Source organism: Balaenoptera musculus, chromosome 13, assembly GCF_009873245.2.
Source record: "Balaenoptera musculus isolate JJ_BM4_2016_0621 chromosome 13, mBalMus1.pri.v3, whole genome shotgun sequence".
NCBI classification, from domain to species: Eukaryota; Metazoa; Chordata; class Mammalia; order Artiodactyla; family Balaenopteridae; genus Balaenoptera; species Balaenoptera musculus.
Window position 1 is genome coordinate 14,382,024 of NC_045797.1, and position 22,176 is coordinate 14,404,199.

The 22,176-nt window shown below is 47.9% G+C and overlaps 1 protein-coding gene across 3 annotated transcripts in view; it reads left to right on the forward strand.

Moving 5' to 3' along the window:
- Positions 1-22,176, forward strand: part of POLR1A (RNA polymerase I subunit A) — a 77,199-nt gene that overhangs the window by 17,199 nt on the left and 37,824 nt on the right. For all 3 annotated transcript variants that reach the window (XR_005022420.1, XM_036873436.1, XM_036873437.1), the window contains exons 8-14: positions 1,226-1,331; positions 1,616-1,778; positions 4,381-4,551; positions 4,683-4,805; positions 7,432-7,662; positions 14,348-14,602; positions 19,311-19,502. Coding sequence is in view for 2 of the 3 variants with exons in the window: in XM_036873436.1 (XP_036729331.1) it covers positions 1,226-1,331; positions 1,616-1,778; positions 4,381-4,551; positions 4,683-4,805; positions 7,432-7,662; positions 14,348-14,602; positions 19,311-19,502 (1,241 nt within the window). In the remaining variant the exon portion in view is untranslated. The remainder of the gene's footprint in view (positions 1-1,225; positions 1,332-1,615; positions 1,779-4,380; positions 4,552-4,682; positions 4,806-7,431; positions 7,663-14,347; positions 14,603-19,310; positions 19,503-22,176) is intronic.

The following is a 22,176-nucleotide window of genomic DNA, read 5'->3' on the forward strand; positions in this document are numbered from 1 at the left end:
GTTCTCAAAATTGTGATTCTTGTAGATGTCTCCTGAAATCAAACAGTAGGTTTGGGGCAGGCTTCAGGGTACATTGTTGTTGATGCCTTATAGTGTGGGGAAGGCATGAACTTGACAGTTACTGTAACTGAGCCTGGTCGTTAAATGACAGCTGCAGGTGGGCATCGCTTAATACAGTTTGACATAAGTCTCGAAGGTTCAGTGTAACTCACTTTATTTTAAATGCCCATAAATAAAAGTTGGGGTTTTTTTTTTTTAAGGTGTCTATGGGAATTCCTTCTGTGAATCAAAAAATGAACTCTGTTTTTTTTAAATTGGGATTTTCATACATTTTAATTCCCTACAAATAGGAAAGTCTTCCATTAGTCTTTGAGTTTATAAGAAAAGCCCACATATCACCCACCCTCTGAGAGTGTGTTCTGGAACACTGAATGTAACTGCTGTGTAATGACAAGCACTTAAAAATGAAAATCTTGCTAAAGGGATAAGTGATGTCAGAAAAAAAATAGCACTCAAGTTAGTATGAGTGTTGTTGGCCCTGACATGTTTTATTCATTCTCTCTGTAGCTTTTTTTTGGGTTACCAGACACTTGAAACACAGCTTTGATCCATAGACGATCTTTGTAGCATCTATGTGGAGGGTTTTTTATTTTGTTTCCTTTTGTTGTTTTTTTTTTAATTGGGGTATAGTTGCTTTACAATGTTGTGTTAGTTTCTGCTGTACAATGAATTGAAACAGCTATATGTGTACATATATCCCCTCCCTCTTGGACCTCCCTCCCCATCCCACCCATCTTAAGAAGACTCACTATTTTTTGATTTGATTTTTGTTTGTTTATTTCAAATACGTTTTCTTATAAATACCAGAGTAATAAGTGTGTGTGTGCACGTGCGCGTGTGAGTCTGATGATCCAGGAAGGTGACCAGAAGCACGTGAAAGTTTTTGTTTCCCATCCTTGCCCATCTCAGCCCCTGGGCTGAGCACTGTCATCCCTGTAGCACCCGTCTTTAAACCCATCATCTCCCCTGTGTGTAGGCTCACAGCACCCAGAGAATGTTTTTTTGCTCATTAGTTTTTATAAAGACAAATGTAATCTTACTCTACATATTGTCCTACGTTCTGGGATTTTTTTTTTTTTTTTCCACTCAGTAAAATTTCTGTGGTCATCCTTCCGTGCTCTTACATATAGATTTAAATGATCCTTTTGGTTTATTTCAAACACAGGATTCTTTCTGAATTACCTTTTTCTGGGACTGGAAGATGTTGGCATGGAGTCCAGATTCAATCCCAGTATGTTCTTTCTGGATTTCTTGGTGGTGCCACCCTCAAGGTAATGCCCTTTCATTGGCTTTATTTCACCTGACAAAGGTTTCTGGACCAATTGAATAATGACCTCTGGGAGAGGATGATGGAAGGGTCAAGGGCACTGAGAAGTAGCGCATCTGTTCCACTCCCAGGTGGCAGGTGGTAGGAGCATTTTCCTTTCCGTTCTTCCTGCGTGCAGGAGGGATGTGGGTTTCTTTCTGAGTGTGGGGGTGGAATAGGGGCCGGTGGGAGGCTGAGGAACACGCCCTTCATGCTAAGCATCCACTGACGCCACGCGTCCTCCTACAGGTATCGCCCCGTCAGCCGCCTCGGGGACCAGATGTTTACCAACGGCCAGACGGTGAACCTGCAGGCTGTCATGAAGGATGTGGTTCTGATCCGAAAGCTTCTGGCGTTGATGGCCCAAGAACAGGAGCTGCCAAGTGAGGTGGCAGCACCTGCCGCAGATGAGGTCAGGGCCGCCTTGGAGCTGATGTCGTAGTTCTGACTCCCTACACTCTGGGTCCTGGGAGATGCCTGTTAGCAGTTCTGTACAGCTGTGTGTGAGCCGTGGGTTTGGGAGGACCAGGCGATGTCTGGGGGAAAGCATGGGTCTGAGCGTGGTCCCCGCGATCACGCCCGGGGTGACCTTGGTTGAGTTGCTTTAACTTCTTGGTCTTGTCTCCACTATAAGATGCATGTGGTCTGTGGTGGGATTTTATATGTGGTGTGTTCTGGGCCACCTGCTCTCCCTGGCAGCTCTAGAAACACCAGTCTGCTGCCCTCAGCTCTAAGAATGTCCCTCCTGGGTTATGGTACCAGAGCCCATGCCACCCAGCTCTGGTTTTGGCTCAGGAAGGTCTCCAGCATTGGGGTCAGGAAGGCAGTGTTGTCATTTGTAGGAATTTCCCAGAATAGGACTGTCAGATTTGGGGCCTCAGCTTACTCTCCAGTAAATGGTGGAGCTGAATTCAGTTTTCCTGTTTCAGCAGACATTTCCCGAGCCCCTTCAGTGGGCCAGGTCCTCGGTGGGTATAAAGATGAGTCAGGCACTCAGGAAGTTTGCTGAGATCACTGACATCCTTCCCAGCTCTAAGATGCTCTCTGGATGTAAATAGGAAGGACCGTCTCAGCCTTGAGTAGATAGTCAGGGCTTCCAGGCTCCCTTCCCCTGCTGGGACAGGCCCGTCACCAGGTGGCGCCACTGTCTGTCCTGGACACCCATGCTCTGGGTTACTCGGCCTTTCTGCTTGGGGTTTCTTTGGTTTTGCTTAAGTTTTCTGATCTGCTGGGGCAAATGTGCTTTGAAAAATCCTCAGTATTAGAGAAATCTGCCATCTGCAGGTCCTAGTTCAGTTTCAGAGGGAAGGCCTTAGGATAGCCGGCTCCAGTGACCAGGGCGAAGGATTTTACGTTGATGTCCCTTGAAACTAGGGCAGCCTTTTGTCCAAGAGAAAAAGCTAAATCTCTGCAGAAATGAACAGTATCCTCTCTGATTCCTGAGGTCCTTACTACCTGAAGTCACAGTGCCCTCTTTCCATCTGATTAATAGGGTGTGTTGTTTCTTCCCACGCTTGCTCCCAACATCCCATTCCCATGGCGGCCCTCTCACGAATCGTGAATGCCTTGTGTGGGTGGGCTAGCGCCGCTCCAGGCACTGAGAATGTACAAGTGAGACAGGGTCTCACTCATTTCACAAGTAGTCACACGGCCCTGAGTCAGGTGCTGCCATGAGAAGTGAGTTAGTCTGACAGGGCCTCTGTCATCATGTAGGTGACCGTCTCTCCCTGTGAGGCTCCCTCTGCCAGAACAGAAAATACACCTGTCCTCTCTGTAACTGAGAAGACCCTTCTATTCCTCAGGATTGAGGACAAGCCCACTTTATCACTAATGGGTTCCAAGACATTCTCATTTACTGCGTCTTCCCCCACCCTCCGCTTTCCCTCCCCTCAGTGCTGGCAGCTTTCTTCTCTCATCTGACCCACACTGGGACAAAGGACCATATGTCTCTCTCCTGTGTCGTACCCAACCCCATGAGACCAGACAGTGTCAGTAGGTGGTGCTCTAGGGCAGCTTACTGCCTTAAGGCCTGTCACCTGGGCAGGTGCGGGAGAAGAGGAAGAGGCAGAGCCAGGGACAGAAATATTGAAAGGATTGGTTAAATATTTCAGTGAGGCCTGGAGATCAGCCAGTAACCTGACATAGCCTTGATCTTAATTGATGGCACAGGAAATCATAAGGCAAACATTTTTCCTTTTAAGAAATTACTTCACCTGCATTTTTATGAGTGCTTTGGATTAAGGTTTTCCAAAACCATAAATAAAGCCGAAACTCCATATTAGAATCAGTTATCTCGCAGGATAACAGAGCTACATAAGAAGAGTATTGATATGGGAATAATTTCCAGGGTTGCCTTAAGAATTAGATACTAAGGGACTTCAGCTGCTCCTAGCAGATACATCCATTACCTTCTTGGCTTGCACACTTTGAGGGAATAAGCTACCATGTTGGAGAAACCCATGCAGCAAATAATTGAAGGTGGCTTCTGGCCAACAACCAACTAGAAACTGAGGCCCTTGGTCCAGTAGTCCTCAAGGAACTGAATCCTGCCAACAGCCATGTCAGCTTAGAAGTGGGTCCTCCCCCAGTTGAACCTTCAGATGAGACCCTAGCCCTGGCTGACTCCTTTATTGTGACCTGGGGGAGACTGAAGCAGAGAACCCAGTTAAGCTGTGCCCAGATTCCTGACTCTCAGAAACTGTGAGATAATAATTGTGTGTCAATTTAAAAGGAAAGAAAGGAGACTTCTTAGAAATTTGAGTTCATTTTACTCCCAGAAAGAGACGGGCTGGTAAATAGGTAGTGGGGCTGATGTTTTGGACAAGATAGATTGTATATGGACAAGATAGATTTAGGAGCACTTTTGTCGCTGATCTGTCAAGTTCAAAAGACATAAAGGCAGACTCCAGAGCTCATCATTTGTCAGAGCTCTAGTAAGAAAGAAAAATGGAACCAGGCCTGGCCTTTTTGAGGTTCTTCCATCACGCCTGTTTTCTTGCTTGTGTCTTGGCCAGGAAAAAGACCCTTCGATCGCTATGGACCGGTCCTTTTTGAGTCTACTTCCAGGCCAGTCCCTCACAGACAAACTTTACAACATTTGGATTCGCCTTCAGAGTCATGTCAATATTGTGTTTGATAGTGAGATGGACAAATTAATGATGGAAAAGTACCCTGGCATTAGACAGGTGAGCAGTAAGTTGGATCCCCATTGCTAGCCAAAGGGGTTAAATAATAAACATGTTTGTCTTGAAGGAAGAAAATGATAAACATACTTGATTTTTTTTAATGCTTTCTGTGGACTTTTTTCCCCATAAAGATCCTGGAGAAGAAGGATGGTTTATTCCGGAAGCACATGATGGGAAAGCGAGTAGACTACGCAGCTCGCTCAGTCATCTGCCCCGACATGTACATCAACACCAATGAAATCGGAATTCCCATGGTGCGTGCTGTTAGGTGGCGGATGGGAGTGGCAAGGAGGGCTGGGGAGAAGGCATGTGGCCGACTGCAGTGGCTTGGGTGGGGACAGCCTCTGCCTCTTCCTGGACCAGCTGTTCGGCGGGGACCCTGAGGCCCTGGGGTAGCGTTGCTCTCACTCCCTGCCAGGTCTCCAGATACCCTCTACCCACAAGGAAGACCCACCTCCCGGGCCACCAGGGAGCAGGGCGGCTGGGTGCATATCCCTCCCGCCTGGCTTCTTCCTGCCTGTCTTGGCCTAAGCTTTAAGCCTTCCTAGTGAGATTGAACGCATGACAGAGATGAGGAGGGAAGCGGGGGGGTCTCCGTCCCGTGTACCTGCCGGCATCAGGAGTCAGGCCGCGGAGGAGCCCCAGAGAGCGGGCATCGCCCATCCTCCCAGGTCCACAGGGGTAGGCAGTTTGCCCCATCCGCCCATTAGTGTTTCCTCGAGGAGCCAGCCTCCTTGTCTCACTCCCCCACCACGTCAAGCTGTGGTGCTTGTTAGCAGCGGCCCCTTAATCGGCTTCCTCCTTAATGGGCCTTGAGGTCCATAATAGAAGATGGTTTAATTCCCTCCACGGAGAGGCTCATTTCCTTGTGCACGGTCCCCCTGCCGCTCTCTGGGGAGGACTAGGGAGGAGCAGAGAGCAGAGCTCAAGTGTTCCAATGGCCTCCCACCTGCTGCCACCTCGTCCCTTGGGCACACATGGGCTTCCTGGGCAAGGGCTCTTGTGTGAGGGGACAAGAGTCAGAGAACGCCCAGTCCGATGCCCATGGCCTCCTGGGAACCAGGGGTCTTTGCATCTGGAAGCTGGGTCGGGTGTCAGGGAAAGGCATTGGGAAGTTCCAGAGTCCGAGGCCCTGGGAGGAGACCTGTTTGTTGCTCTCTTTGGACAGAGGGCAGGGGCTGCCCCTTTTGGCTTTGGCCTCATGGTGCCTCCAGGGTCCCCGGCTGTGGGAGAGACCTTTAGAGTTGCTCCTCTTTCCACCTTCAAAGGTCCTCTCTTTCTTGGATCCGGGTTCATTTGGTAATGGAGGGACTCTGAATTTCCCCCTCTGCCTATCTCCAGCCTGCCCCAAGCCTCAGGGCCATGGTGGCCTGGGGTGTTACTCGCAGGATAGCCGTGAGGAGCAGGGTGTGTGAAGCTGCCTCTTGGTCCCTGTGGCACGCCCTTCCCGTCTAGCATTGTGGACAGGTGTTAACAGAAGCAGAGGAGGTGAAGTCTGGGAAATAAGCTAGAGACCCAGCAGGGAACCAGACAGACTTAGCATGTCCCCTGCGAGGCTTACATTCCATCAGTGGAGACGCATCAACAGATACACAAGTATAGATCTTCCTCGACTTACGATGGGGTTATATCCCTGTAAGTTGAAAGTGCCGTGGGTCGAAAATGCATTTAACGGACCTAACCTACTGAGCAGCACAGCTTAGGTCTAACCTACCTTAAATGTGCTCAGAACACTTATGTTAGCCTACAGTTGGGCAAAATCATCTAATTCAAAGCCTATTTCATAATGAAGTGTTGAATATCTCTTGTTGAGTTATTGAGTACTGTCCTGGAAGTGAACAACAGGACGGCTCTGAGTGTATGGGTTGTTTACCCTCGTGATCACGGGGCTGACTGCCAGCTGCAGCTTGCTGCCCCGCCCTGCTTCAGGAGAGTATCATACAACGTTTCAGTAGCCCAGGAAGAGACCTAAATTCAAAATGGGGAGTGCAGTTTCTACTGAACACGTATTGCTTTTGCACCATCGTAAAGCCCCCAGAATCCTAAGTCAGGCACTGTCTGCACATATACACTCTCTCAGGCAGTGGCCAGTGCATTGGCAGAAGTGGAGTGGGCCACGGGGCGGGGAGGGCCTCTCACATAGAGCCACTCACGTCGAGACCTGGCCAGCATTTAGCAAGTTTCTTTACCTGGGTCTTCTCAGAGTCGCTAATGTAGTTATACGTGCCTTTGGAAGCATCAAAGGGTTTTAATATTCAGTAGCTCAGACCTCGCTTAACCAGGGAATTCATTTTTCTTGGAGTGTGGTGCAGGTCCGGTGTGTCAAATGGAGCACTGAGTTTTCTCATGTATCAGGAGACCAAATCCGTTTCATCTCAGGCCAAGTAAAGAGATTTGGGTGGCATGTCTGGTCTCAGGGCATGGGCCACCATCAATTAGAGATGGCTGCTGGGGGCGTGGGGGAAGTGTTGGCGGGAGAAGGTGGTACTTGAGGGCGGGTATCTGCTGTCTCTCTCAAGCTAGCGTTCCATGCTATTTTCCGTCTTTTGGGACTAAATGAGTGTATTGGCAGACCAGGAAATGGTGAAATTTTTAAATGGGTTAAAAAAAATTCTATCGTATAAACTACAACACTCAGATTGCTCTCTTCGAGCAGACTCTGCTAGAAAAGAAGACCCAGTCTCTTTCCTTAAGGGAGCGAGTCTGGAAAAATGTGGAAAAGACAGGGAGGATGCTGCTTTACTTGCTGAAGGACGACCTTGGCTCAGAGAGAACCTCTGCATCTCAGGGAAAAAGTAACGCAGCCTGTTGAGTCGGATCTGGGGGTCCATGTAACCTTTCTGCCCACCCTGAATTTTCACATCCACTCCTTGTTTCCAGGTGTTTGCCACAAAGCTGACCTACCCTCAGCCAGTCACCCCCTGGAACGTTCAGGAGCTGAGGCAGGCGGTCATCAACGGCCCCAGTGTGCACCCAGGAGCCTCCATGGTCATCAACGAGGATGGCAGCCGCACGGCCCTGAGCGCCTCGAACCTAACCCAGCGGGAAGCCGTGGCCAAACAGCTCCTGACACCAGCCATGGGGGCACCTAAGCCCCAGGGGACAAAAATTGTGAGTAATGGGCAGATTTGGTCAGGGGCTCGGCCAGCTCCTGTTGGCTCCCCATGACTGCTGGCTGTCGGCTGTGGCTTCAGTGAGTGCCGATGCAGGAATGCTGTGAGAGCAGTTCCAGCCTCCCCTTCCCTCCCCCCGCCCCCCGCCCAGAGGAAGCTGCCCCCAGACGTGGGTGTTCCCTAGGGCCTGAACACCATGAATAAAACTTCATTTGGCCATCCCACACATGCAGTGCAATTCTGGGTGCATGTCGGGGCTTGAAGAACGCTCTTTAATTATAACTCCGTTGTGGTTTGCTGCCCCTGAACAGGGCTGCTCACAGGGTGGTCCTCAGAGCAGCAGCGTCCCTGGAGCTGGTAGGAAATGCACATTCGTTCCTTCCCCTCTCCCTCCCCCCACCCCTGAATTAGTCTCTCTGGGAATGGAACCTAGGAATCTGTATATCAATAAGCTCTGCAGAGGGTTCCTCTGCGTGCTAAAGTTTGAGAACTGCCCTAAAGGAAGGGAACATTCTGTGTCTGGTAACTGCAAACTGACAGGTTTCATGTGATACTTCACTTTCGGGGGACTGCTAGTTCTTGCCTGTAGTACTGTGTTAAGGGATCCTGAGGCTTTATCTGGGCTTCACCAGAAAGAGTACATGATCGATTAGCAATGTCTGCTGAGGACAGATGGGTGGGTGACATCACTTGTGTCTGTGTCAAATAATAACCATTCCTGCTGGGAGGGGTATAGCAAATAACGCCTAACCAGGCAACAGTGGCGGAAGTTGCTAGAGTGAAATGGACTAGATTTGGGATTAATTTGTGGTGACTGCCCAGAGTCAGGGGATGACTGAGTGTGTCTTCCGCACCCACTTGCACATTCGTTAGACCTCCTCTTGCCCTCTGACACATCCAGACCCGGTGGCCGACTAGGTCTTCTTTTTAGTGGGTTTGAGCTCTACAGAGGACCATTGGTCCTTGAAGGAACTTTGGTTGGAGGACAGACGGGGAGAGGAAGCCTTGTCATGGTGACCATTGGTCCCCACTGCTCTTCACCGCGGCCTGTCCTCTTGCTTCCTCTCCATCTCACCGCCGTCCCGAGGTCAAGCAGTAACAGGCCATGCGTTTTCTGCTTTGCTGGCAGGGGGCACATGGAGACACAAATCTAGTCACCTGTTTTGTTTTTTTTCTCGTGCATTAACTGAGGTTTGTGTTCAGGCCCATGGGATTATTCTGCCATTTTTAAGTGCCTAGTGTTTTGCTAGCAGCTGTGAGAAAGATGCAGGAGAAATCAAGGTGTGTTTTTCATAACTTATGGTGAAGCAAGGCAGACACTGGTAATCTTCATACTAACTCAAGTTGAGCATGTGGAACAGTCTCACAGTAGGACATTTTGAGAAAAAAATTGAGAGAAGAGAGCAGAGTGGGGTCAGGTGGTGCCATGCTCCACTTTGCCGGGCACCGTGGATGAGATCCTGCTGTCTCGGGGTGGACGGCCCGGTAGGGGCACCCCCAGGGAATGAGGCCATAAATGTGTCACCACTGCTGAGTGGCGTGGTGGACACAAGGGAACAGCGACGGGGGACGGTGACTTTACCCACATGAAGCTGGAGAAGAAAAGAGGGCTGTGGGCAGGGTGGGCGTGCAGGGCGAGTTTGGAGTCATCAGGAGGCAGTTGAGGGCCAGCCTGGGGGCTGCAGGGGAACCGAGGGTGAAAGCAGGGTATGTTTCAAGGGGACCTTGAAGTAGGGGGGCTTGGCTGTAGGCTGGGTGTCAGGGCTGTAAAAGAGCGAAGGTGAGAAAGAAGCGTGGTTTCCATTGCCCTGGAAGGAGGTGTGTCTGGACCCTTCTGAACTGAGGTCATGGTGGAGAATCTAAGGGCTAGCTAGTCTCCTGTAAAAGGTAGAAATGTGGCACTTAGGTTAGGGGGCATAGAGTTAAGAAATGAAATTATCAGGAATTCCCTGCCAGTCCAGTGGTTAGGACTCTGAGCTTCTACTGTGGCGGGTCACGGGTTCCATCCCTGGTCGGGAAACTAAGATCCCGCAAGTCACATGGCGCAGCCAAAAAAAAAAAAAAAAAGAAATGAAATTATCAGAGTTAAACTCTTTGAGCACAAAGTACAACAGAGAGGAAATGCGGTGGGGGGGGGGGGCGCCTGTGGAAGCAGGAGGCAGGTAGGGAAGGACGCCGAGGGAGAGGGGCCGGCCGGGCTCGCTCTCGGTATCTGCATCTGTCTCCCACCTGCGCTGGGGAGGTTCTTCCCGGTCAGGACCAGCCCCGGAGTATCTTTGCTTCTCCCAGAGGCACTTAGTAGGTGTTTGTGGAGTTAAATATGAAGTTTAAGAAGAGTGAGGAAACGGAAGGAAGATGCAGATTTGTCCACATGAAGGTCACGTGTGACCCAGGAGAGCCGTTTGAACAAAGTGGGGGGAGCTGGGCTTCAGGGCCTTTGTGGTGAGGTAGCGAAGCAGTAGCTTCATCTATGACTGGAGCAAAAGCAAAAGGATATGGGGGTTTCTGACATTATTGGGGAGTGAGGATGGGCAGACGCGCAGGGGAGCTTCCTTCCCGTGGCCTTGTTACGTCTGTGGGGCTGGGGGTGGGCTTAGGAGAGGGCAGGTTGGCCTCACTGCACACTCAGGTCAGCTCGTGGGAAGCGACGGAAATGAGTTCTCAGCAGCCGGGAGACTGAGTGAGGTTGGCCCAGTCGCCTGTCCCCCAGCCTAAGTTCACATCCCGAGCACGCTGTCCCTGCCTTGTCTCCCAGCCCCACCTCTTGGCGTCCCATCGATATGGGCCTCTTTCTCCCCTTCAGGCCTTGAACTTGCTGTCCCTGCTGGGAATACTCTGTCCTCCCCGACACTCCCCAGCCGTGGCCCACTCGTCCTTCTGCAAAGCCTTCGTTCCTCTAGGGCAGGGGTCCACAGCCTTTTTCAGCCAAGGGCCAGATAGTAAATATCTTAGGCTTTGCGGGCCACACGGTCTCTGTTGCAGCTGCTCAGCCCCGCCTATGTAGTGTGAAAGCCGCCACGGCAGTACAAAGTGAATGAGCACGGCCGTGTTCCAAAAAACTCTAGTTACAAAAGCAGGTGGCCTGCAGTTTGCCACTTTTACAACACGAATGGGGTCCCCCCCCGTGTGTCCCACCTCACCCCCCCACCCGCATTGCATTATGTTGTCACTCCAGGTACCCCCATCTGTCTGACCTCGAGTTCCTAAACCCCGTGAGGACAGGGCAGGGTGTTCGGCCCTCCACTCTCCCCAGCACCCAGCGTGTAGGAGGCGCTCGGGAAACCCCTGTGGACTGGACCGGTCCAGGATGAGGTGCAGGAGGCTCTGAGGTGTGAGGGCCACATGTGACCTGAGGATGTGGCCCTGGGGCAGAGACAGGAAGGGCACTTATGAGACAAAAGTGGTCCTTATATCGGGACCTGGGGCCTAAAGGTGATTATCTTTAGTTTCCAAAATCTCGGTGATGTCATATGTAATGTTTATATATGTAGTCAGATACGTGTGCACTTACAATTCATTTGTAATTTGTAAAGTAATTTTTTGGTTAATGTGTTCCGTATAGATCAGGACCTGGGCCAAAGGGCCGGGTGACGTGACTGGGGGGGAGAGACCCAGGTCCAGGAAGGGACGAACTGCAGGTTAGATGAGAAGGGGGAGGGGTGAGTGGAAGAAGTCATTCCCCCTGGGAGCGGTGAAGTCTCTGCCCCTTCTCCTGGGCCTCGTAAATGGAGTAGGAAGTGGCCAGGACGGCCAGGCCTCATTTCCCGGCCCAGCAGTCAGCCAGGAGCAGCTCTCTGGCTCCGGCTCTGCCTCTGGGAACTCTGACCCGGGCACTGGGGCACACTAATTTTCGCTGCGGTATTTATTTAGAGACAAGAGAAAGGAAGGGCCTCAGGTTTGGGTTGGCGAGGGGAGCACGCTGTGCTCCAGGGCTTCTGTTTGGATTGGCTGGTGCCTGCTGGCCGGGCCTGTGAGCCTTCCCAGCTGTGGGGTTTGCTTACGCCGGAGGATGTCTCGAATTTTCGAGACTCAGACCCGAGGCGAGCCCGGGGTTTGGGACCCAAGCCACAGGTCCCGGCAGTTTCTTCCTTGAGAAGCTAAAGAAATAGACCTTGAAAGTCAGTTCAGGCTTCGTGACATGCCCTAGGCAGCCACTCATGGGAATCCTCAGAATCCAGGTCTCCTTGGAAACACGGACATGGGGGTGGGGGGAGGACGGGTTTGAATTCCTTGGGGAACAGAAAGACTGCCTCCCCGCTAGCTGCTTTTAGGACTGCCTTTTAGAATTTGAGGGGTTTGCTCCCTGCTTCCCTGAGTTGGAGGACACTTTCAGCCCAGCCGAACAGGGATGGGGGGAGGTGGGTGGGGAGCATCTCTTGTTGACCTCTAGCCTCTTTCTGTAGCCAGCTTTCTGATACAACTTCATAATGTGGACGACATAAGAAGAAACTAGACCTGGAGTAATTTGTTTCCCCCCAACCCGTTATCTGCTGGATAATTTAGGGGAGACTTGGGGTGGGGGGAGGCCTCACTGAGTCTCCATAATTCCTCTGGGCTGCTAAGGGCAGCCTGCAGAATGATTGGGGTAGCAGTTGCCTCATGCATTTTTTTTTTTAATTAATTTTATTTTATTTATGGCTGTGTTGGGTCTTCGTTTCTGTGCGAGGGCTTTCTCTAGTTGTGGCAAGCGGGGGCCACTCTTCATCGCAGTGCGCGGGCCTCTCACTATCGCGGCCTCTCTTGTTGCGGAGCACAGGCTCCAGACGCGCAGGCTCAGCAGCTGTGGCTCACGGGCCCAGCTGCTCCACGGCATGTGGGATCCTCCCAGACCAGGGCTCGAACCCGCGTCCCCTGCATTGGCAGGCAGACTCTCAACCACTGCGCCACCAGGGAAGCCCTGCCTCATGCATTTGTTTTTTTATTTTTATTTATTTATTTTTATTTTATTATTTAAAAAAATTTTTTGGCCGTGCTGCAAGGCTTGTGGGGTCTTAGTTCCCTGACCAGAGATTGAACCCAGACCCCCGCAGTGAGAGCACGGAGTCCTAACCACTGGACCGCCAGGGAATTCCCATGCATTTGTTTTTTAAAGTGGCGTCTCTGTTCATCATTTGGGAAGCCCAGTAATTAACATAGCGTAAGATTCAGGGCCTTATACTAAAGTCAGCTTCGTGGGCGGAGGTGTTCTGTCAGGAGGACGTGACCAGTGGCATGTTGATATTGGTAAGGAACGAGAAAGCGTGAGCGTTGGTTGTCTTTAAGGAGTAAAGTTACTTGTGGTTTTCATTCTCTTTAAGTTTGTCTGTATTTTCTGTATTTTCCTCCACAGTAAGCATCACTTGTGCAGTTTTTCTTGCTTTCTTTAGAAACAGTCGAAGATCTTTTAAAGAAATTTCATAGAAGTAATACACGCTTGTCGTAACACGAACGTCACTAAGACGTATAAAGATAAAGGTGATAATCTGTGCCTTACTCTTCCTCCCGTGTGTCCCTGCCTCAAGGAGAGCATAGAAACAGCTCAGTGAGGATCTAAGTACCCTTTTCCCTCGTGTATATAAACCCGTAGAGTTGGGTTGGGTTTTATTATTTATTTTTTATTTTTGGCTGTGCTGTGTGGCATGTGGGATCTTAGTTCCCTGACCAGGCATCGAACCCACGCACCCGGCAGTGGAAGCCTGGAGTCTTTTAACCACTGGACTGCCAGGGGAGTCCCCTGGGTTGGGTTTTAAATTGCCTCATCCTATCACCTTAGATGGCACCTGGATTGTTTTTCTTTTACTGGAATACATTATTGCCATCGCTTCAGGACTGTTATAGGGTTAAGTCATCCTTTTTCATCATTACATAATATTCCATAGTACATACCATGATTTAGCCACCAATGCCCCTTCTGTGGGGCAGCCAGGTTTTTCCCAGTTCTTGCCACTGTTAACACTGCTGCATAAACATACACGTTCTTAGAACCTCGCGTTGACACCTGTTTTGTTCTGAAAGGCCAAAAGGAAATGAGTTTTAAATGTTTTAAAATCTATTGTGAAATTGCTTTCCCAGAAGACCATGAAATTTAAACTTATTATTAATTTTTAAGTGCAATAAAACATTCGCAGAGAGCATTGAACTGGGAATCAGGAACCCTGTGTTTCAGTCCTGGCTCTGCTGGATGAGGTTGGGCAAGTATTTCTAAAACGTGGAATTCACATTTCGAATAACGTACTCAGATGTGGCCATGGCGGGGATTCTAGAGGTCTGCCAGATCTTTCTAGATCTGGCAGACCAGGAGTTTTGTGGTTATATGTAGATATGCTGTCTTCAGATGTGTCTATTTCTTTCTTCAGATTAATTCGCAGAGGAATTCAAACTCCGGAAAGGTCATGCATCTCTGAAGAAGACAGAGATTACTGGACAGGGGCCTGTAGCCTCATTGGCTTATGCCTCTGTGCCCAGAGCCAGGACACGACTGTGCTGGGCTAGCAGCTGTTTCTCAGAGTACCAGAGGGGCTTAGTAGCTGTTTCTCAAAGATTTCTAGGGTTTCACTCCAGACTAAAAGTTCTCCTTTTATTTAGTTGAATAAAACCTGAGACAGACAGAAGGCACACTCAGCCCAGGCCAAGGTGAGCGCTTGGAATAGTAGCGACGTTGCCGAAGTTGCCGCCGCTCACCCTGTTCTCCCCTCTGCCCCCAGGTATGCCGGCACGTGAAGAATGGGGACATTCTCCTCCTGAACCGGCAGCCCACCCTGCACAGGCCCTCCATCCAGGCGCATCGCGCCCGCATCCTGCCCGAGGAGAAGGTCCTGCGGCTCCACTACGCCAACTGCAAGGCCTACAACGCCGACTTTGATGGCGACGAGATGAACGCCCACTTCCCTCAGAGCGAACTGGGCCGGGCCGAGGCCTACGTCCTGGCCTGCACGGATCAGCAGTACCTTGTTCCCAAGGTAGGTCTGACCTTGAGGCCGTTCCATGGTCATCGCCAGCACAACTTGGCAGTCCAGGTCCGGGCCCTTGCCAGCTCCTGGAGTCAGTGGGTGGCTCTAGGGCAGGGGCATGTGGAACAGAAGGTCTTGGCTTCTTCCGGGTGGGGTCTTCAGCTCTCTATAGTGGCTAGAGGCAGGGAAAGGGTTCTCTCTTGCTGCCCCTTAAGGTGGCAGGAGAGAAGTTGTAACAGTCATCCCAGAACGCTGAGTTTAGTAGCTGCATAACAGGTCTTGTCTTCCAGTCGGTTTGGATTCTACAACTTATTAGCCTCTGGCAAGCATTAGCATCCCAGCTGTGAGGGTCCCCAAGGTCCACAGATGACTCTGATCCTTTGAGTCTGGACAAGCAGGAGTTTTAAGAGACCACTTAACCCCAAGGGTCCAGTTGAAATTCCCCTCCAGCCCATGAGCAATCTCCTCTGTGAATCCCTTCCTTTATAAGCCGTTTGCGTCACAGTGATTCACAATGACACATCATTCATTTGGGCTGCAGTGTGGAATAGTAATAATAATAAAGAATTATGGCTACCGTTTGCCAAACACTTTTTCAGTGTCAGACACTACAGAGCACGTTGGAGGCCTCTCCTTTCTTCCTCCCCACAGTCCTTGGGGTAGGTACTACTAACGTCCACATTTACACATGAAGAAACGGTGTAGGGAATTCCCTGTCGGTCCAGTGGTGAAGACTCCTTGCTTCCATTGCAACAGGTGCAGGTTGCATCTCTGGTCGGGGAACTAAGATCCCACATGCAGCACGGCGCAGCAAAAAAAAAAAAAAAAAAAAAAAATGGTGTAACTTACCGAAGGACACAGAGCTGAGGAGGAGGAGGAAGGGCCAGGAACTCCCAGATCCTTGTGGCTTGTTCTTTTCCGCTGTGCGGGCCCTGCTGCCCTGCCACAGAAGAGAGGGAGACCTCCGCACCCAGGAAGCACCAGAGGCTGCTCGGACATGTCCCTCATCGATTAGTAACCTCTCCTCCTGGGAACTTCTCTTCCCCCGTCAGTCCCACCTGGGGAGTCAGGCACGTGGCCAGGGTCCTAGCGTCCCAGCCTCGTTGCCTACCAGACACACCACAGTGGCTTCGTCCTGGACGCAGTTATTTGAATATAACTTTCTTTCCCTTCTCCACCCACCTTAGCTGGCTGTTGATTAGTGAAGGGGCTGACAATAGGCAGGAGGGGTTTAAGGGCCCACTCAGGTCCCCCAGAAATTAGAAGAAATAATTTGATTAATTTTTACTAATAATGTTACTAGTAATTAGTAATAATTTTGCTAATAATTAGAAGAAAAAGAAGAAATAATTAGACTAATTTGAAAATTGGCTTTTTGTCTTTTTAAGTAAATAATATCCGTGGTAGCTCTGATGGTGGTGGCAATAAAAGCCACCGTCTGCTGAGCGCTCCCTGTGCCTCAGGCACTGCTCTGAGCAGTTTGCAAACATTCTTAGTCCTCACAACAGCCTTAGGAGGTGGGTGCAATTTTCAGATGAGGAAACACCGGTGAGTGACTTGCCAGCCAGTGACAAAGCTGGGACTTGAACCCAGCGCCGTTGACCCCCAAGCCTGTGTGCTCAGCGTCGTGTGTGATCAGCCCCGTTGACAGGCGAGGCTGGGCCTGGGTGAGGGCACGTGGCAGTGAGTGGCTCCCAGGACTGAACCAGCCGTCTGGCTCTCTAAAGGAAGTGTCACATTTCACCCCGGGGGATACTACCAGCGAGCAGCAGGTGGTTCATTTTTTGCTGGCAGAAGTACCCTTTTCCCTCGTGTATATAAACCCGTAGAGTTGGGTTGGGTTTTATTTATTTACTCTGGACTTCAGCCTCATGGGGAGTTGGGGGGTGCTCCGAAGTTCTCAGGCCAATGAATTTGAATGTGCTATACTTGATTTTGATTGAATAAGGTAGCATAGGGGACCTCATTGCTTACAGCATGTCCTGCGAAGGGCTGGACTATTTAAAATCCAGATGTGCCTCATCATATGCTCACCTGCCTGTGAGTTTTAGGTCCAGAGACAGGGAGAACACAGATAAATAAGCTTACATCAATAAACTGAATTCTTAAAAAGTAAAAACAAAAAACAACTAAAAAAACCACTTCTAGGGGATGACCTGAGGGTTCACTTTACTTTCAGACAGATTTTTTTTTTTTTGGCCACCCTGCGCAGTTTGTTGGGATCTCAGTTCCCCAACCAGGGATTGAACCCGCGTCCTCAGCAGTGAAAATGCAGAGTCCTAACCACTGGACCGCCAGGGAATTCCCTCAGACAATTTCTTTTGTCAGAGGTAAAGAGCTTTTGATTCTTGATAAATTTTGTTTAGTCCTCAGTGCAATTGCTGAGAGGTGGACTCGTTATTTTTTTGCTAATCATTATAAAAATGAAACATGTACTTTGGTGGCAAAGTCCTAAAAGGACAAGAGCTGGTTTCCCTAAGCCATTTTTGGGTAATTTTTCTTGGTGTGTCTTTATTTCCCTTTGTTTCTGTTTCCCTTTGTTCATTATTCTATTTCTTCTCTATTTCTAGGTTCTCTTCCTTGACTAACCATAGTACCAGATTTAAGTTCATTTTATTGTTGGTTATATGTGTTTAATAGGGTTGGAGGTTGTCTTCTTACTTAAAATAGGAGATGAATGGAACTTTAGCTGTTTCTTTTCCAAGAAAACAGTTACACTTTTCATTTACATGTTTCTTTGTGGATTCTTTTTTTTTCTTCTGTTTGTTGTATCTATTGAGGGCCAATGCTTCCTGGAAGTTTTTTTTAACAAAGCTTGAGACATAGTTTCCAGACTTTGACTTAGCTGGGAAATTCAAGTCACAGAATACCCTAATTCTCAAAGCATCCTGACCAAAGACATCAATTGTAATGTCATTTTGCTGTGATATTAAGTGGAATAGGATAGCTGACAATTATCTGGGTTTTTGATTCAGAGATGGTCTTTCTGATCCTAAGCAGATTTAGGAAATTCAGAACTGTAAGTAGACCCTTAGTAAATTGCTTTAATCAGTATTCCTCCCTAGAATTCATGATTATTGCATTGAAAGCAGTTTAGCCATTAAGGTAATTTTCTAGTCACGGAAAAATCTGGATGGAGAGAGAAGGCACTGACTAGATCCAATAACTTATAATTATGTTCTTTAAAGGAAAAAAACAAAAGGGAAAATCTATATCTGCCCCCAAAGACTGTGGGATGAGTCAAATGCCTAATACTGTTTTGGGTTTTTCCTCTAAGCAAAATAAAACCTTGTCTTTGGAATAAGACACAGAGTGTAATTTTTTATTCATGTTCATAACTCAGAGCCTTCGTAAGAAGGGCTGCGTGCCCCATCTGATCTTGCCTTCCATCTGCACCACCTATTCAGCTCATCTGTAATAATTATCTTTGAGTTTACGTAAAGCCCGTTGCCACAGTATTGAGACTGTTTGACAGGCATCCTTTTTAGCCTTTGAATTAGTGTATGTGGTTAAATTCCTGGCGCTTCTCCATGGCTGCATTTGTGAGTTCCTTAGTTATGAAACATGGCCATGATATTGGACAGTATTTAACAAATAAGCAAATGATAACAATCTGTAGATCCAAGGCACAGATTTTTCTCAAGTTCCCATACCCATTGAAAAGGTTGCAAAAACTGCTTCTTAGAGGATGTCAGTGGGCACAGCTATTTTTACTTTGGTGTGCCTTATGTTGCCGTGAATGCAGACCTGCAGATAGGCTTCAGGAGACTGGGGATCAGAAAGGCTGCGGAAAGATGAATGTACCCACCCAACTGGGGCTTGTATAAAGGCCCTTGTTTTGACATCTGGTAAATAACAGCCTACCATGAATACGTGCTCCATTATGAAGAGACGCTGACAGCAGGCATTCTTTCCTTCTTCAGTCACACACGTCAAAGCCCTCCACAACCCTCTTGAGGAACCTCTGCCCAAACCCCACCCTCCCTGAGCTGGCCCATTCCAAGTCACTCCTCAGGCCAAGATGCAGTCCTGCCCCTCAGAGAGAACATTCCTGACCATCCTCCCCACCCCAAATCTATGTGGTGACCCATCCTGTTATTTTCCTCCAGTATTTAAAACTCTTTGTGATAATGTATCTGTCCAATCATTTGTTTACTGTCTAGCTCTTTCTCATCATGAAGGATCGTGTCTGCTTGGGCCACTGGAGTAGATTGAAGGTCTAACCCAGTGCCTAGGCATACAGTAGGCTCTCAATAAATATTTGTTGAATGGATGACTGATTTAGAGGAGAACCAGGCCAGAAATGTGTGAAAAATACCGAAGCGTAAAACCAAAATATAAAAACAAGGACACAGCTAACAGCAGCCAGACCAAATTTATGCATAAGTGCCAGAAATATGCTGGAGTAACTAGAAACAGATAGGATTATGGAGAGAAGGCTAGGGGGCCTGGATGAATTTGCAGCAGTATTGATACAGAACAGTGGGCAAAAGGCAAAGGTGGGAGCTGGTCAGGAAGCCCTGGTCATGTGCTCTGGTAGGCAGTTTGCTCTCAAGATGGGAAGCCCAAGCACCGGCCTGGTGCGGCTCAGAGACAGGACAGTACGGGGGTGTAAAGGAGGGCTGTTGCTAGCGGGCAGCTCCCAAGCACAGGGTTATGAATTAGAATGCCACTTCAGTTTTTTCTTTGCTCTTCTCTTATCTGTTTTGGTTTGTAGGATGGCCAGCCGTTGGCAGGGCTGATCCAAGATCACATGGTTTCGGGTGCAAACATGACCATTCGAGGCTGCTTTTTCAGCCGGGAGCAGTATATGGAGCTGGTGTACCGAGGACTCACCGACAGAGTGGGGCGCGTGAGGCTCTTTCCTCCTGCCATCCTGAAGCCCTGTCCGCTGTGGACAGGAAAGCAGGTAATTGGGAGAAAACAAATGGTGGCTATAAAAAAGGGAAACCGGGCCACTCAGTAAAGAGGTTTTTGTTCCCAGGAGAGCCCAGGCCAGAAACAGAAATGGCAAATCAAACAATAGTCTGACTCTCTCTTTGCTGGGGTTTTTGGGTGTAGATGGTTTCAAGGGAGTGTCTGCTAAGCGTAAGCTGCATGGTTTCTGTCCTTTGCTTCTAACTTAAACTCAGTGTCCTCATAATCCAGATATGGTGGTAATAGGCAGTGGTGCTGATGGTAGCAGTAGTTAAGGTTTGTTGGGAGTGCTTCAAATACATTATCTTACTTAACCCTCACAACCAACCTGCGATGCAGAAACCATCATTACCACCATTTAGCAGATGAGGGTAATGAAGTTTGGAGAAGCTGTTACATGCCCACGTCCATAGGAGACAGAGCTGGGATTCAAACCCGGGACTTTCTAACACCCAGACCATCCTACTATACTTAATCAGTTATGTGATCTTGGCTCTGTCAGCCTCAGTTCTTCATTTATAAAACAAAAGGGTTCAGGTTGATGAGCTCTAAGGTCTCTCCCAGCTCTGCAGTTCTTTAAATCTGTGGACCTGGGACTTGACTGCTTTTTAGTTACTAAGCCAACTTGTATTCCTGAGATAAACCTTACTTGGTTATGAGGTAGTATTTGCTAAACTTTTGTGTAGAATTTTTTGTATCTGTGTACATGAGGGATTTTGATCGGTGGTTTTCTTTTCTTGTCATATGTTTGCCTGGTTTTGGTACCAGGGTAACATTGGCTTCATAGGATGAGTTGGGAAGTATTTACTCTTCTTCAGTTTTCTGTAAGAGTTTGTATAGTATTTTTTTTTAATAAATTTATTTATTTTTGGCTGCGTTGGGTCTTCATTGCTGCGCACGGGCTTTCTCTAGTTGTGGCAAGCGGGGGCTACTCTTTGTTGTGGTGCGCGGGCTTCTCATTGCAGTGGCTTCTCTTGCTGTGGAGCACAGGCTCTAGGCACGCGGGCTTCAGTAGTTGTGGCACGTAGGCTCAGTAGTTGTTGATCGCGGGCTCTAGAGTGCAGGCTCAGTAGTTGTGGCTTGCAGGCTTAGTTGCTTCATGGCATGTGGGACCTTCCCGGACGAGGGCTCGAACCCGTGTCCCCTACATTGGCAGGTGGATTCTTAACCACTGTGCCACCAGGGAAGTCCCCAGAGTTTGTGTAGTATTGATATTATTTTTTCCTTAAATGTTTGGTGGAATTCACTAGTGAAGCCCTCTGGACCTGGAGTTTTCTCTTTAGGAAGGTTTGTTTAACTAAAATTTTTATTTCTCTAATACATATCAGGCTATTTAGGTTATCTCTTTCTTCTTGGAGGAACTTTAGTGCTTTGTTTTTTCAAGGAATTTCATCTAACTTATTGAATTTATAGGCGTAAAGTTATTCATCATATTCCTTTACTTTCCTTTTCTATTTGTAGAATCTGAAGGTGGGTCCCCTGTCTCATTTCTGATAGTGGTAATCTGTGTCTTCTCTCTTTTTCCTGCTCAGTTTGCTTAGAGGTCTGTCAGTTTTATTGTTCACAGAGAACCAGCTTTTATTGACTTTCTCTATTTTTCTGTTTTCTGTTTCAATGATTTCACTTTGATCTTTTTTATTTCCTTCTGTTTACTTTGGGTTTGATTTGCTTTTCTTTTTCTAGTTACTTAAGTTTGAAACAGAAGCCACTGATTTGAAACTTTTTTCCTTTTTTAATATTGACATTTTATATATAAAATTTCCCCTAAGCATGTTGTAGTTTCATTTACATTCACTTCAGAATACTTGCTAATTTCTCTTTTTTTGACCCCTGAGTTATTTAGAAGTATATGATTTAGTTTCCAAATATTTAAGGGTTTTCCAGATATCTGTATTACTGATTGCAAATTTAATTCCACTGTGGCCAGAGAACATACCTTGGATAACTTGAATCCTTTTCAATTTATTGAGATTTGTTTTATGACTTCAAATACAGTCTGTCTTGGTAAATGATCTGTGTGTCCTTAAAAATAATATGTATTCTGCTGTTGTTGGATGGAGTGCTCTGTAAATGTCAGTTAGGTTCAGGTGATACATAGTTCAAGTGTACTATATCCTTGCTGATCCCTTTCCTTCATTTCCTAAGGTCACTGTATTGAAAACCTTTGTTTTATATTCATGTTTCATGTTCATGTCTGCTTTTGTCGTTATTGTTTTGTTTCTAGTGGATGTGAAATCAGATCACCATTGTTCTATCCTGGCCAGAAACAGAAGTTGATTTAACAGAATAGATGGGGAATTTTGCAGTTAAGTTTAGTTCAGGGATTGGTGAGCTTTTTCTGTAAAATCCAGATAGAAAATATTTTAGTCTTTGTTGGTCATACAGTCTCTGAGTTAGAACTACTCAGCTCTGCCATTGTAACGTGAAAGCAGACATAGACAAGGCTTAAATGAATGAGCATGACTGCGATTCAGTTTAACTTTATTTACAAAAACAGATGGTGGGCCAGATTTGGCCTATAGGCTGTAGTTTGCTAGCCCCCAGTTTAGCTGGTTATATGTATTTGTCCACTTATTATTCCTATTTATATTCTTTTTATTATTTCTTTTTTATGTCTTTATTTTGTAAGTCATCTCAAGTTATCTTGGACATAAAGGGATTTTAAT